An 18,587-nucleotide genomic window follows, 5' to 3' on the forward strand; every position below is an offset into this window, starting at 1 on the left:
TTATTTATAGAAGAGACAAGAGTTATTCCATTGCAATAGCTGTGAAATCAGATTAAATTGGGACTGTGAAACATCCATCACAAATACACAAGCTCTCATTTACATTGAGCACAATAGCGACATTTGCAGAACACATTAAATTAAAGATATACAAGACTATATGAATAGAGAATCTACTGTACAAGTAGTAATGTTGATAGAACTCAGTTGATGATCATTAACTCCCATCAGCAGGTTACATGTTTTCAATGCCCATTGGAAATTCTTCCCAGCACCCAAAACATTTACAATGTGAGAGAGTTTCTGTGCACTTCTCCTAACCTCCCATTGTAACTGCAGTAGAATGTTGGCAAAGCCGTGGAGAAACAACATTAACAGCTGTTTTTAGCTTTTTATGTAGGTTCCTCTGGAATGTCTGTCATTCTTTCACCAACATTCTGGCAATAGATCACAAGGAGCTCTGTGGAAATTACAAATTAACCTGTTCAACACCACTGATGGCATAAAGATTAAGTAATATTGGATAACTCTAACTTATGATATGGGATTTATCTCCAATAATTGGCTCAATTGATTTTTTTTTGTCTTTGAGTATTGAGCATTTATCTTCATGATAAGACACACACAAGGAAATGCATTCTGGTCTTACAATTGGAAAGACAAACTTGAATAGCATGTTGGCTGTTTGCTGCATTAACTTAGATATTTGGAAAATGGGACTGATTAGATTTGAAAGTAACAGCTGTTGCAATCCCAGACCAGACCCCCAAATTTTATTACGATCCCAAATGAAATCCCCAAACATGGTCATGCTTTGGTTGGGGACCAGTAACCTTTTTTGTTGAAGTAGAAGAAATTGGGAATCCCAGTTACTCACTAAGAGAATCGAGCCACAAAATTCCACGGTTTTAAACAGAAGAAATTTTACTATACACAAGTTAACAAAGCAAACAGTCAATATTATCTATCTTATACTCTAACATCCAGATTTAACATGAGGAAAAAATGAATTAACAGGCAAACTATGATCGAGCAAACCACAAACTGCACATTAAATGGCAGACACAACCAAGGAGCGTCCCCCAAATTTTCTCAGCAACCCACCCAGATGTCGATGAGTCACAAAAATTCTTCAAAACTCTGTCTTCCCCATGAGGGATCTCAGCTCCTGTTTTTCCAAGGGTATAACTTCTGATTTCCCTCAGCAGCTGCTCCAACCCGGACTTCCCCAAAGACTGTTTGCCTCCCAGTTGCTCAATCTCTTCTCCTGAGACTGTGTCCCACTGGATTTCCAAGACTGCACCCCAGCACCTAATTGCTAGCACAATGTCAGCTCTTTAGCAACTCTGAGCAGAACACTACTGTTCCTGGGCTTTTCTTTGCACTAAAAGCCAGCTTCACAGCGCTATCACTGCACACTCCCCGCCCTCTGCCCTCCCTGGGCTCCTCTTAGCAGCATGGAGCTTCAGTTGCAAAGAGCCAACCTTCCTCTGTGTCTGCTCCCAATGGGCTGCTTTTCACTGTACATCTTGAACTGATCTGTGTGAACTATTAATATCTCCCAACAAGGTTCTTCCCCTGTTCCTGGGCATCCAGGCTGGATATGTTCTCTTCCTTAAATGTTATAATCTCCAACCAACCAACTGTCACTCCCCACAGGTGTGAGATTACTGTGGCTCCGCTCCTAAAACACACACAGACCAAAAAATCCAAAAAAAATATAGATTTCATCACACAGCTGTCCACGTGACAGAATGATTACCTGAAATATCTCAAAGCCAGCAATATCAAGAATCCCGAGGAATGTGGCCCCTTGTCTCTTAGTCCTGTCCAGAGCTTTGTTGATACGAATGAGCAACCAACGAAACAGACGTTCATACATTGCTTTGGCTAAAGCTTCCACAGCAAAGTCAGCCTGTGACAGAAACAATTATTAGCATTTTAAAAATGTCACACCTCAGATGAAGAATTAAATAGACACTAACAACCAATTTAAGATTAGCAGCCAGGCTTGCAATGTGGCTCACTTATGCTTGCTAGAAGCTACATATATTCATATGCAGGGACCTGTCCTTTGCAGGCAAAAGAAACATGTCCAGGTATTGAGTTTTTTTTGGAACTAAACAAAAGCATGAGGGACAATAGCTCCCTGGTGTATTCTCCATGGCAATGCTTCGACCAATCAGAGTCAACATGCCAAGCAATCAGCGCCCTTTTCTCATGCAGTATAAATTGTTGATCCCTTTGAAATTTGGAATTCTTGCGTCTGTCCTGGTGAGTACAAGGCCAAAAGCTTCTACAGCATGTCTCTTCATTCAGCAACATTCAAGATGTAGAATTGTAAAATTTAGGAACTCAATCAAACTAAAAATAATCTGTTTTAATGTGGCTTTACTCAGCGATTGTTATGAATTTCAAATAGTATTGAGATGCAAAACATTTATTTCATTTTTGTTTTTTATAATTATACATTATCACGGTGCTCTGAGCTGGAGAACACTCTCAAGCACAGAGCAGCCGTGTGTCAGGAATATATATTTCAACATGAGGCAGTGGGCAGGAGTTTCCAACCCCGCCTGACGTTGGCATTGTCCAGTCCCACTGAAAGTCAATGGACTTTTGGCTGGGCCACTGAATCTCCAACGATGGGTCCCACCACAACGGGGCAGGGAAATCCTGGCCAGTATATCCATTTCTGTGACAACTTTCTGTTGATGTTTGACATGAGAATGGTGTAACACTCTGGTCAGACTCACTTCAGGGAGGTTTCTCCCAGCATCTTCTCATAATAATCTATTCAGTATTCACGGTTTGAGCACCTGGTACGAAGTCTCAAGAGAACGCACCTATCATGCAGATGGGCGTTTTTATGTCTTGGGTAAATGAGTTCGTTGGCCAACCGAACTCTAACTGCATGTCTTCCTATGTTCTCATCAATTGCTGCTTACAATCAATAACAGGGAGAGACTGATGTGAGAATAAACAGTGATGGTTTATTGAGACATAGGGCAGAGCACAGATCATATGTGCTCACTCAGAAACCTCCAGAACTAGATGTACAGTTCCCAGTTGCCCGCACTGTACAGTGATTCATCAGTGCTGTCACATGATCAATGCACTTGCACTCTCTTAAAGGGACAGGGTACTTCACTTTACCACAGGTGTGATAATCAAATTAACCATTTGTCAAAAAAAAGGTACAAAAAAATTATTTTGAATGGATGTTAGCATGACAGAAATATAGCTCTATCATGTTTCAAATTATTAAATGTTGGCATCATTTCTTTTGTGTGTGCATGTATATATAGATTTTATATATATATATATATATAAACAATCAGGGCTGTCACTCCAGTTTGGATGCAATCCTGAAGGTTTCATTAACATGACATTCTGCCCCACCCATTACAACAACAATTCTGAAAGCTTGTTGCCATAGGTACCGCATTGTTTTTAAGCTAACTACTATTAAAATAAAAACAACCTTGGCCCACTGGTCGCCAAAAGGGCAGGACTTTTGATTTGGAAATCAGACAGAGTACAGAGACCCTTGTCCTAGGCAGCTTGATCAATAGCAGAGGGTTTCCTTCTAAAGGACCCACTTCCTGTGTCTGCAAAGAAATGTTTTAGACCTGCTCGAGGAGCTGAGGATTTCCCCCCACAGCCACCTCTTCCAGAATACAGCAAAAGTTCCCTTCACTACACCATAGGCTAAATTTAATATATTGCTAATGATGAGATTTGTAGTTTCTTTTGTAAATAGACAAGAGACAGATATGGGTGAATTAATTAACCTAGATGCCCCTACGCAGACCAATGGAAGTCACAATGTGCAGATTTGGTCTAAGCCCAAGATTGCCTAAGTTTCCTGTCCTGGATCATTAACCTGGCCTGGGTGTAACCCTGGTGCAGGTTCACTCCCGGCAACCCTTGGCACTGGCAGAAGGGGAAACAAACTCAAGCACAGCTGGAGGATTCTCTTGTTCTGTCAACATTGGGGTCTCTCCAAGAGGAGACAGAAAACCCGAAGCTTAGATTTCTCAAGATCTGCAGATAATCAAGAGCAAATTGCAAATGTACCACGGGGTCCTCTTCAGGCGGCTGCTGGACACTCTTGACTACCTCATCTAAGGCAGTTCCCAGCTTAAGACCAGTTCAAGCTTTGGGAGGTGCCCCATGCACCTGGCTGCCCCCTACCTAAGACATCAGGAAAACAAGGGGAAGCCAAGACCACTTGCTTCCACTCATTTAAATACAGTGATGGGCTGGTGCTACTGCAGACCCAGACCCTATCCTACCTTCCAGGATAACTGTGGAAATCTGGAGTAAAAGTTAAGGAAAACCAGAACCATCTCTGAAAGTACTTAGGCTCGAGTTTTATGAAACCCTTAGACTCGGTCCCTGCACAGCACAAGAGGCAGTTTTAGGGAGCACAACATACATAAAGAAATGCACCTCTAACAAACATGAAAAGGTATGTTAGAGATTGAAGGGATATCATACAATTCTTAACTGAGAGTATCATCCTGTTTAGAATTATAAAATTGCAATTTAAATAAATGGTATTTGTGCCATCTTTTGGTATGAGATACGTGTCAAATACATTTGGGGGAAGTTAGATAAGTACATGAGGGAGAAAGGAATAGAAAAATATAGTAATAAAATAGTAGAAAATAAAAACAGAAAATGCTGGAAAAACTCAGCAGGTCAGGCAGCATCTGTGGAGAGAGAGAAACAGAGTTAACGTTTTGAGTCCCTATGACTCTTCTTCAGAGATGAGAGTGTAGAAATCTGATGGATTTTATACTGTTTAAGGGGGCAGTAGAGCAGGTGGAGTGAAATGGAAGGACAGAAATAGTTGGGAGCTAAGGAGAGATTGACAAAAATGTCATGGACACGAGACAAAGGGAGTGCTAGTGGTGGTGTTAAAGACATTTTGCCTGTGTTTCCACCTATCCCTGTCCTTCTATTTTGCTCCACCTGCTCCACCCCCTCTTAAACAGTATAAAATTCATCACATTTCTACTTCTCTTCAGCTCTGAAGAAGAGTCATACGGACTCGAAACGTTAACTCTGTTTCTCTCTCCACAGATGCTGCCAGACCTGCTGAGCTTTTCCAGCATTTTCTGTTTTTATTTCAGATTTCCAGCAGTATTTTGCTTTTATCTTGGAAAGATACAGTGATAGAGTAAGATGAAGAGGGGTGGGAGGAGCATCAACATTGGCGTTGACCCACTGGACTGAGTGGCCTGTTTCTGTGCTGGAAATTCAATGCAATGTTATACGCAATTCTAGGCTACAAAGAATTGTTTGTTCAACTATTATGATAAGGCTTTTTAGACAAACTATTACGAATGATGCGAGACGTTACAATGTAAGGTTTGGAAATTCTTCTTACCTGCTCTTTGGTCTGGGCTTTCTGAACATAATCGCGTCCAACTTTGATCCGGGGAGTCAGGATGGCTCGGGTGAAATCAGTCACATTCATACCCAACAGGTGGCACACCTTCTGTGCAACTTCACAAAGAGATCACAGAACTGGTTATAGGCACGATCGTTCCAGCTTTATCTCATGGGTCAAAAGAATTGGTGTAAAAAGCAAATGTACCTGTATTGTCTGGCATTGAGGCCTGGTCAGTGCTTCTCTCCTTTTTGAAAGAAATATTACCCAGCTGCAGCACAGATGAAACAATCTTCAGTATAGCTGGAAACATTAGAAGATTTAGATGTCAGGACTAGCTGGGTTACATCTCACTGTATTATAAACAATTCCATTAGCTTTCCGTCACTTTGTGTTGAAGTGTAATTATTTCTGCAGCATGCCTTCCAAATTGTGTTTTGGCTGCGCACAGCAGCAAGCTTAATATGCACAAGCACGTTGCTAATTTAAACAAATCTGCAGAAAAGAGAGGCCTTATCTACATTGCCTGTAATGGAAAAGAATGCACATGGTTCTTAAATGTAAATAAGACTTTAATAAAAAAGTCATCACTATCACTTAAGCTTTATAAACTACCGCCAAGACAGAAAATACAATTACTGGGAACGATGGTAATGGACAGAGTCTTGTTCTGCCCTGTCACAGAAGACAAAGAGGACTCGGACACAGAAGCAAAGACCTCTCTGAGAAGTAATTCCTAACTAGGCACTCTTTGAGAAATACCAGATGTCTGGAGAGTGAGTGATCTGAACAGATTCTTTTACTGTTCCTTTTACCTAATTTTGTCTGAAAGTCAATTTTTTATGAGTTTATATTTGCCTGTATAGATTGACATTTGTTGGCATAATGAATCTGAATGGCTTGACCCATTTTGAAAACATGATGATAATAAATTTCAAGAAAGTCATTGCTGACACTGATTAGAAATGTACTTGTGGATTCTCTGACCGGTGTTATTCTGGCTCTGTCATCCTAAATGTGAGGCAGGAACCATTTAGAAGTCCAATTCTGATGTGCTGACTTAATTGGGGAAGGGTGCTGAATCCTTGGATTTATCCCAGAAAAATGCAACATTCAACCCATAACATAGACATAATAAAGTGTCTTTTATTTTTGGTTTACAGCTTGTAGCATTTACAGGGTCATGGGTCCAATCCTTGAGTGATTTAAATCAAGGTTTTAACCATCTGACCTTTGCTTGCAGACGAATTGAAATGTTGAAAGTTATTTATGGCTTGTCGACAAATGTTGCATCTGCATGTAATTTATTGCAGAAAAGCCTCCAGCATGAGTTTGAATCACCAAAAAGGTACTTTTAATTTGTGCCCCTTTAGGTTTTCTAATGCAGATTTAGACTTGTGGTTTCTCCAGAACTTTGTACGTTCATTTTCATTTTGGCATTCTTTCTATCTACTGTGCCAAGATGACAAACACTATTCACCAAATGATGAGTTGATGCACTTTGGCTGCCATTGGCTCTGTATCACTCTTCTTACTATCAAGCACCATTTATGGACATTCTGCCTGGGAGCAGTCATCTGATCTGATCTTTTGGTGCTTTGCGGAGAGTCCAACAGCCCATTTTTAGTGAGGCCTCCAAGTCTTCATAACCAAGACACCTCGGCCCATCTATCTGTAATGGTGCCAAGATATTTTAGCACAAGATAAATGATTGCTCGGAAAACATGTCGCAATGTGAGACACAAATCCATTATTTATAGTGGCAATTGTCAGATTTTCATAACTTTTGACGTGCACTTTCAATTTGACATGATTATGAAGGGGAGAAGCTGCTGCCCAACAGGTCTCACAACAGCTGATTGGGTTAATGTGGATGGGTCTGGGTCGGTGACCGCGTGTACATTGTGGCTGTCTTTGGGGAGTAGCATAATAAATGAGAGTCGAGAATCACATTTCAACAAATAACATTGGCACCCCATGAGTGTCAGGCAATGAGCAACTCCAACAAGGGAGAATCTAACCATTGGCCCCATGACATTCAATGGTATTACCATCGCTGAATCCCCCACTATCAACCTCCAGGGCGTTACCATTGACCAGAAACTGAACTGGATCAGCCATATAAGTACTGTGGCTACAAGAGAAGGTCAGAGGCTAGGAATTCTGCAGCAAGTAACTCACCCCCTGACTCCCCAAAGCCTGTCCGCCATCTACAAGGCACAAGTCAGGAGTGTGATGGAATACTCCCCACTTGTCTGGATGAGTGCAGCTCCAACAACACTCAAGAAGTTCAACACCATCCAGGACAAAGCAGCCCGCTTGATTGGCACCCCATCCACCACCTTCAACATTCACTCCCTCCACCACTGATGCACAATGCCAGCAGTGTGTACCATCTACAAGATGCACTACGGCAACTCACCAAGACTCCTTCAACAGCACCTTCCAAACCCACGACCACTACCATCTAGAAGGACAAGGGCAGCAGATGGATGGGAACACCACTACCTGGAAGTTCCCCTCCAAGTCACTCACCATCCTGACTTGGAAATATATTGCTATTCCTTCACTGTCGCTGGGTCAAAATCCTGGAACTCCCTTCCTAACAGCACTGTGGGTATACCTACACCACATGGACTGCAGCGGTTCAAGAAGGCAGCTCACCACCACCTTCTCAAGGGCAATTAGGGATGGGCAATAAGTGCTGGCCTGGCCCACATCCCGTGAAAGAATAAAAAAAGCAAAGATAATGCAGATTGCCACGAACCCTTTATGAACTACCAAATGTATAAAAACACTGGGATTTTGGTGAAGTAAATTATACATTCATTTTCACATACAATACACAAAATCTTCTCCCAAAGCCATTACTTGACAGTACTACAGATGCCAGGAACCCTCTAGCATCTAACCCAAGTAGCCATCCTTCACTTGCAAGCCTAGTCAACAGGATATTCTAGCACGGAGTGCATCGCAGGCAAGGTCATCACCCAACATCCAAATGTAAAGTCTGAAGGAGAGTCACACAGACTCGAAATGTTAACTCTGTTTCTTTCTCCTCAGATGTTGCCAGACCTGCTGAGGTTTTCCAGCATTTTCTGTTTTTATTTCAGATTTCCATCATCTGCAGTATTTTGCTTTTATCCAAGTATACTTATTATCCAGTAGGTGTCAACGGGCAGTGATCAGGAGCAGGAAACCTGGGTTAATGGTTCCTTTTCCTAACCCTAGAAACTGGAGGTGAATTGTAATGTTCTTGCTGCTGCCTTAGCTGAAAGCATCAAACTTAGCACAGACAGTCTTAAACCTGGGACATCCACTCCTCTGGTCCTTGCTGAGTTACATTGGCCCACAGCCACCCAAAATCCCTCCATGACCTCGCCCCTCTCCAATCTCTTGCAACTTCCTTCGGCCCTACAAGTGTCCCAAAAATCACCGTTCCTCCAATTCTGGCCTCTTGTGCACCAAACCCTCTCTTTGCCCCGTGATTGATGGTTCTTCCGTCTCCTGCCTTGGCTCCACGTATTGGGATTCCCTCCTTAAACCTTTTCATTTTTCCACTTCCTCCTCCAAGGTGCCCCTTAAAGTCCTGTTCCTTCACCAAGCTTCTGGTCACTTTTCCTAATGTCTTTGAGTTTGGCTTGCCACCATGTTTTGTATGATTATTGTGTCTAGGAAGAGCTCGGGGCATTTTTGCTATGTTGATTTTAACACTCAGCTGAATGATTCATGTCATGTTGATCCCTTACAGAATCTGTTTCCTTCCTTAGTGTGCACTCTGCCCAAAGACAGGATGTTGGCTCATTGTCTTTTGATGTTTCATCCTCAGCTGTTTTCCTGGCAGGTTTAGTCAGTGGTGGTTTACTGTTGCCTTCCACCCTCAGAGGCAAACTAAGACAGAGGCTATGAACAAGTTTCCAAGCCCACAGCTTTGTACCTGCATTGGAGCATTTGTTGCAAAGTACAACACCTGAAAAGCCCAGCAACAAGAACTCGGAAAGAGACAGAGGGAAGTCAACTGTGCCCTAGCAACTGCAGCCTGAGTGAAAAAAAGGTGACTACCTTAAAGTGGCAACACATTTAAAGCGGTAAATACAAGAAGGAAATAAAGGGCTACGGATGGCAAATTAGATTTTGCTATTGGGGGTTTGAAATAAACCCGGCCGAGGACAAAGCAAAAGTTCCAGTGAGAGTCAGGGATTTAAAAAAAAATAACGGGTGCGAGAAACAGATTGAAAATTCCAGTGAGAGTTAGGGATTTAAAAAATAACCGGTGCGAGGACAGGGCGAGAGTTCATTAACATTTTATTGTGTTTACTTAAATTCCAATTTCGGTGCAGTAAATAAATAATTCAAGGCATGGCAGGGCTGCTCATTCCCGTCGAGTGCACATCCTGTTCCATGTGGGAACTCCAGGATGCTACCCATGTCCTGGACAACTACATGTGCAGAAAGATCCACCAAATGGAAAAACTCGAAAGCCGTATCTTGGAACCCGAGGAGCAGCTGGTCTCACCGAGGAGCATTTACGAGGGTGAGAGCTATGTGGATAGCACGTTCCAGAAAGTAGTCAACCTGCAGCTTAAGAAAGAGACAGACAAGAAAGGCAAGGCAGGTAGTGCAACAGACCCATGAGGACATCCCACTTTCTAACAGTTCTGAGCACCAATGGGGGAGAGGGTCTCTCTGGAGAGAGCAGCGAGGGTCATGACCAGAGCACCATGGGTGGCTCAGCTGTGCAGGGAGGGAGGAGAAAAGACAGGAGAGCAAAGGTGGTCAGGGATTCTATAGTTAGGGGAACAGACAGGCATTTCCGCGGTCGCAGATGTGATTCCTGGTGCAAGGGTCTGGGATATCACTGAGCAGCTTTGGAACATTCTGGAGGATGAGGATGCACAGCCAGAGGTCGTGGTTCACATTGGTACCAACGATATAGGTAGAAAAAGGGATGAGGTCCTGCAGGCTGAGTTCAGGGAGTTAGGAACGAGATTAGCAAGTAGGACCCCAAAGGTAGTAATCTCGGGATTACTCCCAAGGCCACGCGGGAGTAAGTTTAGAAATAGGAGAATGTACCAGATGAATGTGTGGCTGGAGAGATGATGCAGGAGGGAGGGCTTCAGGTTTCTGGGGCATTGGAACCGGTTCTGGGGAAGATGGGATCTGTACAAGCCGGACGGTCTACACCTGAATAGGACCGGGATGAATGTCCGCGCTGGGAGATTTGCCAGTGTTGCTGGGGAGGGTTTAAACCTGATTGACAGGGGGATGGGGCATACTCAGGTAGGACAAATTCAGAGCAGGGAGCGGGAGACCGAAAATTATCGAGTGACTCTGAAATCCAGAAGAAACAAAGCACAGGAATTTGGCAGTGGTAAAAGGTATTTATTTAAATGCAAGGAGTATAGGAAATAAAGCCAATGAGCTGAGGGCACAGATAGACAAACTGCAGCATGATATCATCGCAATAACAGAAACTTGGCTTGAAGAGGGGCATATATGGCAGCTCAACATCCCTGGATACAGAGTTTTCAGGCAGGATAGGTAGGGGGATAAAAAAGGTAGGGGTGTAGCATCATTGGTTAAAGAATCAATTACAGCTGTGGGGAGGGATGATATACTAAATGAATCATCAGGTGAGGCCATGTGGGTTGAGCTCAGAAATAAAAAGGGGCAGCCACACTGCTAGGAGTGTTCCATAGATTCTAAATAGTGAGAGGGAGATAGAAGAGCAAATATGTCGGCAAATTTCTGAGTGCAAAAACGATAGGGCAATAATAGTTAGGGACTTCAACTGCCCCAAAATCAACTGGTATACGAACAATGTGAAGGGCACAGAGGACACAAAATTATTGAACAGCGTTCAAGAGAACGCTTTTAGCCAACACGTAACAAGCCCAACGAGAGGGGGTGCAATTCTAGATTTAGTCTTAGGAAATGAAGCAGGGCAAGTAGATGAAGTAGCAGTGGGGGAACTTTTTGGAGATAGTAACCATAATATAGTTAGATTTAGCATCATTGTGGAAAACAACAAAGATAGAACAGGAGTAAAAGTTCTAAATTGGGGATAGATTAAATTTTATGAAGCTGAGAGGTGATCTGGTGAAAGTGGATCAGATACAGCTACTTGAAGGGAAATCAGCGACAGACCAATGGGAAGTATTCAAAAGCAAGATTCTACAGGCACAGTGTAGACATGTCCCCACAAAGGAAAAAGGGCAGTACTGTCAAATCTAGAGCCTTCTAGATATCTAGAAGCATACAAGGTAAAATAAAGCAGAAAAAGAAAGCTCATGACGGTCACAAAAAACTCTATACTGTAGGCAGCCTGGAGGAGTATAGAAAGTACAGGGGTGAAGTAATTAGGAAAGCAAAGAGAGGATATGAAAAAATCAAATAAAACACAAAGATGTTTTACTGGTACATCCAGAGCGAGAGAATAACTAAGGAAAGGGTAAGGGCTATCAGAGATGTACAAGGCAACTTGTGGGCTCATGTAGAAGATGTGGGCAGGGTTCTCAATGAGTGCTTTGTCTCTGTCTTCACTAAGGAGAGGGATGAAGCAGACATTCTCGTTAAAGGAGGAGTGCGAAATATTAGATACAATAAACATAGTGAGAGAGGGTGTACTGGAGAGGCTGACATCCTTGAAGGTGGATAAATCATGGCAGAGGGGTCAATTATCAGGGGACACAGATTTAAGGTGATTGGTAGGAGGATTAGAGGGGACATGAGGAAAAGCTCCTTCACGCAGAGGGTGGTGGGTGTCTGGAATTCACTGCCTGGTTTGGTGGTGGAGGCAGAAACCCTCAACTCATTTAAAAGGCACCTGGATCCTCCTCTGAAATGCTGTAACCTGCAAGGCTACGGACTGGGTGCTGGAAAATGGGATTAAAATGGGCGGCTAGTTTTTTTTTCAGCCGGCACAGACACGATGGGCTGAATGGCCTATCTCTGTGCTATAATTTTTCCATGGTTCCATGGGCAGGGCAAGGAGGCAGGTTCCAAGTCTACCTCAGCTGGAGCAGGAATCAAACCCACACAGCTGACATTATTCTGAACCATTCGCTAGCCAACTGAGCTAACCGGCCTCCTAGAAAAGCTGTTTAATTAGTATTAATTTAGGATTAAGAGCACAGTACAATCTGAGAAATGCCCATTACTCTGGAAAGAGGCAACCCTGAGGTAATTAAAGGTTATCGTCTTGAAACTCCATGCAGGTTATCCTCGTTTCTAATGGTAATGGCTGGGGGGCTGGGGTGGGCAGGGGTCTGGGGTGAGTGGGGGGTAGGGGACAACCAGGAACACCCCTACAGGAAGTCAGGCCCAATTTGTATCCTGCATCCTTGGAACTCCTAGTAATTTCAAGCTTATTTAATATGTTTGACGTCTACATTTTACCCATTAGCCTTCAGTTGAATTCAGAAAATCTAACAGCGCGGTGGGTGTACCTACACCACATGGACTGCAGCGGTTCCAGAAGGCAGCTCACCACCACCTTCTCAAGGGCAACTAGGGATGGGCAATAAATGCTGACCTAACCAGCGATGCCCACGTCCCGTGAACGAATTTAAAAAAACCTGAAACCCAAATGACTCTTACATGTTTGTTCTTCAATGGAAAATCCCATAATAGTCATGGCTTCTGAAGTTTCTTCGAACAAGTCTTTATCGTCCTGCCCTGGGATAGAGACGTGGCCATTGGACAAGAACCTGTAGTTGGAGAATGGTTCCAGAAGCAGATCCTCTGCCGATTGCAAACCAGAGAGTTAGTCAACATTCCTGCTCCTCGAAGAACACAGTGAGTGAGGCCTGATACAAACAGAATAGGGTAACTCACCCTTCATCTTAACTCCAGCTCCTGCAAGAAGGTAATAGAAAATATGGAATGTCCTTTCTTCTGGGGCTTGCCGAATAGCACGTGATTTTTCAAGCAAATCTATTTCTTCCAGTTAAGTTAACAAATTCATTTTTGGCTAGCTATTAGATACTCTTATTTTTGTAGCAATAATTCTTAGCAAAGGAAAATGATCACTAAGATGAAGCAAACGAAATGTGAAACATTTTTGAAAGTTAACCTGTAACTGCAAACAACACAGTGTTCTTTGCTGCTGTTATCTCTTCTTAGGCATATTTCCCCATAAAGCATTTAATGCCGGCAATTCAATTCACATTGCTTTAGAGCTTCAGAATTTAATGTCACGACGACACCAGACTACATATTTTCAATTGGATCGATTTTTCAATTCGTTGCTTTACTAATTTAGTAAAAGCTAGATGAAAGTTCAACTACGCATGTAACTCTCAAATAGAGGATCTCAATTCTGCCTCCACTCTGATCGATTGTCATAAAGACCCATCTGGTTCAGGGAAGGAAATCTGCCGTCCTTACCTGGTCTGGCCTACATGTGACTCCAGAACCACACCAATGTGGTTGACTGTTAACTGCCCTCTGAAATGGCCTAGCAAGCCACTCAGTTCACGGGCAATTAGGAATGGGCAACAAATGCTGGTCTTGCCAGCGATGCCCACATCCCATGAAAGAATAAAGGAAAAAAAAAATTAACAGCTTAATTTGCTGCAAGAAACCACAGCCAAGGAACCTTTGGGAATGATCCCCATCAGTTACTGGAGGCAGTGGCCACAATCAGGGTTAGAGGGCGGGGGGTGGCGTAGGATGGGATCTGGTTGCAGTAGCAGGGGGTGAATGTGAATTACATGATGCTCTAGTCAGGGAATGCCAATTACACCTTGTCCTGTGATATTATCTACAGACAAGGGGTGGGATTTCACAGGTGCCGTATCTCCCCCGCCGACTGAAAAGATATCCCAAAGTACTTCATAGAGGCATGGAGGACAAAAGGCATCAATCCAAGGAATAAGATATTAAGGAGTGTAAACAGAGATGTTTTAAGGGGGTGAAGGAGGTGGGGAGCCAGAGGGAATTCATGAGAATGGGCTGAGGTGGCTGAAAGCTTGGCTGTCGGTGGTGGGACAAAGTGAGAGGCAGGATGGGCAAGAGGCCAGAGTAAAAAGAATGGAGAGTTGAGGTGAATAACATTTGAGATAGGAAAGAAGGTGATTTAAAGGTCAGGATGGGAATTTTAAATTTAATGTGTTGGGAACATGGAGCAAATCGGTAAGATGACAGTGAATGGAACTTGACACAGGCGAGGTTACAGGCAGCAGGAGCTAAGAAGGTAGAAGATGGAAGGCCAGCCAGGAGGGTTCTGAGGAAGTTGAGTCCAGAGGTAGTAGAAGCATTGAGGATTGAGGAGGGCTTCAGCAGCTGATGGGCTGATGCAATGTGGAATCAAGTGATGATGTGGAGGTACTAGACAGCAGCATTTCGAATAGAAGGGATATGGGACCAAAATCCATTTCGGGGTCAAACAGCATGTCAAGATTGTGAGCCATCTGGTTTGGCCTAAGTTTAGAATCAATTTTAAAGTTTCTTTGTGGACCAGAAGTGTGCTCCTCTGAGCCGCACAAGGACATCTTGGTGCACCCCACCTCGAGCTAGCCAGAGCCTTCCAATGGACTTACCTGGTGCTACCTGGTTCCTGGTGGCTCACCCCTGCCCCCTGAATTCTCATTGCCACCCAGCAGCCGGACAGGGATTCTTGCTTGGTTCATCCTGGCCTACTTATGAAAACGAGTTCTTCAGGAGTTAAAATCTACCCGGGTCTCAGCAAGCAAACCTGTTGCTCACCCTCGTATCCACCCTCGAGTAACATTAAAGTGATAAAGTTTATACCGCTTTTGCCTGGGTCTATCTACTCCAGTCTGTCTCATGCATCCCCCCGGGTTCACATGGAGCATAAACACCAGAAGGAGTCTGTTGGGCCAAATGGCCTGATTCTGGGCTGTAAACCCCAATGTGAGAGCCTTTCACCAATAGAACAGGAGTCACTTTCCCCACAGTTAACCATAGTGTTGTGCTCTTTCACTCCAGTCTGTTTTTCTCATCTTTATAAAGCCATTTCCTGGACAAAGAAAGTTAAATAGAGTTCTCAAAAATTGACCAGAAGCCAGAATCTTTATGACAGTTTTTGCAGGGTCACACATGTTTCTTGTGCACAGAAGGTTTCTATCAAATCGCTCAGGGTTACACTAGAGGATTGGTTTATTTTTGACTTTCCTCATGAAATGACCTCTATAGCGCATGGAATTGTTATTGTTTTGCTTTAGAAACAATGATCATGTAACATCATTATTCCTCTCGCAGTGGTTTGTGTGTGTATAAACCGTATCGAGTTATATTTTTGCTGTGCTTGATGAAAGTACAGATTGGAGAATCAGATACAAAGCTTAGGGCATCTGCTTCACAGAGCGCGCAGTTTACAGTATTGCTGTACAAATAGAACCGACTTTGATCTGTGGGGGAAATCCAACCTCACAGTCATTTTGAAGCATTTCATAAATGAAAGCGCACACACACTGTCAAACAAAGCCAGGCGTGTCTCAGCAAATGAACAAGAATGCATTCAATTGGCAAGGCATTTGTGCGCCTCTCATTCATATGAAAGGGTGCTGTGAATGGGTACGCCTGGTGTATACTTTGGCACAAAGATGGCGAATGGTGCATGCTGCCTTGTAAATCTAAAAAACGAGTCAGGTTCATTCACTGGGTGTCGGATCCTTTGTTGACATTTATTTTCGAACCCTCCTTGTTGTTTATTCGTGGCCACTTTATTGTACAGGATCAGGACGACAGGTTGTCTAGGAGACAGAAGTTTCTGAGAGAAAAATATGGGCCAGGGGTCGGCAGCGAACACATCGCTGCCAACGCTGGCTGCCCCACGGCCATTTAACACTCCAAGGAGGTGGAGCTGGGGCCTCTGCCCCTTAGCTGATTGGAGGAAGTCCCGCCTCAGAGAGCCGCCGGTCAATCTGATTGGCCAGCAGCTCTCTAGTCCCAACAGTGCCGGAAGCTGCAGTGGACAGGAATGGGACTGCAAGGAGGCCCCAGAGTCTAGGTCCCAGAGTCCAGGACCAGGTAAGTATGGGGGGTGGGCGGTCTCAGGGCGGGAAGGGGAGGTGAGGTCTTTGGGGTGGAGGGTGGGGGACGGGAGAACCCACAGGGGCCAGACATTTTGGTGGGGGGCATGCCCGATGTTTGAAGGAAGCTGTTGATGGAGGTACCACCCCCTTCCAGCCTGAGGCCTGAGCAGGGCCACGTTTTGGGCATGCCCCTCACCCCTGAAATCCTCCCACCAGCTTGAAAATTTAAGTTGGGTGGGAAATGGTCCTTAAGTGGTCATTAATTGGCCACTTAAGGGCCTCAGTTAGGACCAGGGCTGGCAGGCTGGCCTAGGCCTCGCATGTCCCACCATAAAATTGCAGAGAGTCGGGGCAGGCGCCAGCCCAGTGGGAAGGCCATCTGAAGAATTTTACAGCCACCCCAGGTCTACAAACCCCCTGCTGGCGGGGGAGTGTAAAATTCTGCCCATGTTGCTCTGGGAGATTCTGGAGACAGTTAGTCCATGGCCATTTGTGTGTCTACGTATGTGCAATGGTGTTATAGTGTCCACCGTGTCTCAGTTGGTGGCACTCTTGTCTCTTGAGTCACAAGGTTCTGGGTACCAGGCTCACTCCAGGGCTTGCACACAAAAATCGAGTGCAGTACAGAGGGAATGCTGCACTGTCAGGGGTGCCATCTTTTAGATGAGATGTTAAACCCAGACCTCATCTGCCTGTTTGGGTGGGTGACACTATTTCAAAGAAGAACAGGGGAGTTATCATTGGTGGCCTGGCCAATATTTATCACGCAATCAATATCACAAAAACAGATCACGTGGCCATTATCACGTTGGCATTTGTGGGATCTTGCTGTGCACAATTGGCTGCAGTGTTTCTTGCAGCGTGACTACACTTCAAAGCTATTTCATTGGCTGTATAGTGCTTTGACATATCCATTGTGAAAAATGCGATATCAAAGCAAGTCCTTCCTTTTCAATGTGCTGAATGTAATATTTCCGTGCAAATATCACAGCACTCAGGACAGATTGTGCGTGACGAATCTAATTGAATTTTTTGATGAAGTAATTGAGATGGTTGATGAAGGGAATGCAATGGATGTTATCTATGTGGATTTTAAGGAAGTGTTTGACAAAAGTACCACGCAAAAGGCTGGTGAACAAAATTGGGCTCATGGAACAGGAGGGTCAATACCTGCTGGGATAAAAAATTGGCTTAAGCTCAGAGGCTATCAAATCATGGTAAGTGGCTGTTTTTCAGACTGGAGGGTGGTACAAATTGGTGTTCCCCAAAGGTCAATGCAAGGACCACTACTTTTTTGATATATATGAATGACTTGGATCTTGGACTAAAAAATAAAATTTCAAAATTTACCAATCATACCAGACTTGGAGGAATGGAGAAACAGTGAGGATGATGTCAATAATACCAATTGTACTAACAAGACATAGATAGATTAACAGAATGGGCAGTCAAGTGGCAGATGGAATTTAATATAGAGAAATGTGATGTTTTTTGGCGAAAGAGATAGGGAGAAGCAATATAGACTTAATGAGTTCCCAAGAATGTGCAGGAACAAAAGGATTTGGGCGTTCATGGGCACAGATCTTTGAAGGTAGCAGAACAAACTGACAGAGTTGTTAGCAAAGCATATGGGATCTTGGAATCTTGACCTTCATAAATAGAGGCATTGAGTACAAAAGCAGGGAAGTTATACTGAACCTGTAATAAAGCTCTGGTTAGGCCACAACTCGAGAACTGCGTCCAGTTCTGGTCACCGCACTTTAGAAAGGATGAGAAGGACCTTGAGAGGGTGCAGAGGAGATTTCCTTTTTTTTTTATTCTTTCATGGGATGTGGGCATCATTGATGAGGCCAGCATTTGTTGCCCATTCCTAATTGTCCTTGAACTGAATGGCTTGCTTGGCCATTTCAGGGGGCAGTCAAGAGTCAACCATATTGCTATGGGTCTGGAGTCACATGTAAACCAGGTAAGGATGGCAAATTTCATTCCCTAAAGGACATTAGTGAACCAGATGGTTTTGTTTTATGACAATCAACAATGGTTTCATGGTCACGATTACTGAGAATAACTTTATATTCCAGATTGATTTTAAATTCCACCAGCTGCCACGGTGAGATTTGAACCTGTGACCCTAGGGCATTCGTCTGGGCCTCTTGGATTACTAGTCTAGTAGCGACATTACCACT

At 43.8% G+C, this 18,587-nt stretch overlaps 1 protein-coding gene across 2 annotated transcripts in view; it reads right to left on the bottom strand.

The window, feature by feature from the left end:
- Window positions 1-18,587, bottom strand: part of myh11b (myosin, heavy chain 11b, smooth muscle) — a 165,951-nt gene that overhangs the window by 49,732 nt on the left and 97,632 nt on the right. For both annotated transcript variants that reach the window (XM_078559146.1, XM_078559145.1), the window contains 5 exons: window positions 13,238-13,336; window positions 13,001-13,144; window positions 5,609-5,704; window positions 5,399-5,517; window positions 1,763-1,915 (listed from right to left, as the gene is read on the bottom strand). In XM_078559146.1, coding sequence (XP_078415272.1) covers window positions 1,763-1,915; window positions 5,399-5,517; window positions 5,609-5,704; window positions 13,001-13,144; window positions 13,238-13,336 — 611 coding nt within the window. The remainder of the gene's footprint in view (window positions 1-1,762; window positions 1,916-5,398; window positions 5,518-5,608; window positions 5,705-13,000; window positions 13,145-13,237; window positions 13,337-18,587) is intronic.

Source organism: Cetorhinus maximus, chromosome 15 (genome assembly GCF_964194155.1).
Source record: "Cetorhinus maximus chromosome 15, sCetMax3.hap1.1, whole genome shotgun sequence".
Taxonomy (NCBI): Eukaryota; Metazoa; Chordata; class Chondrichthyes; order Lamniformes; family Cetorhinidae; genus Cetorhinus; species Cetorhinus maximus.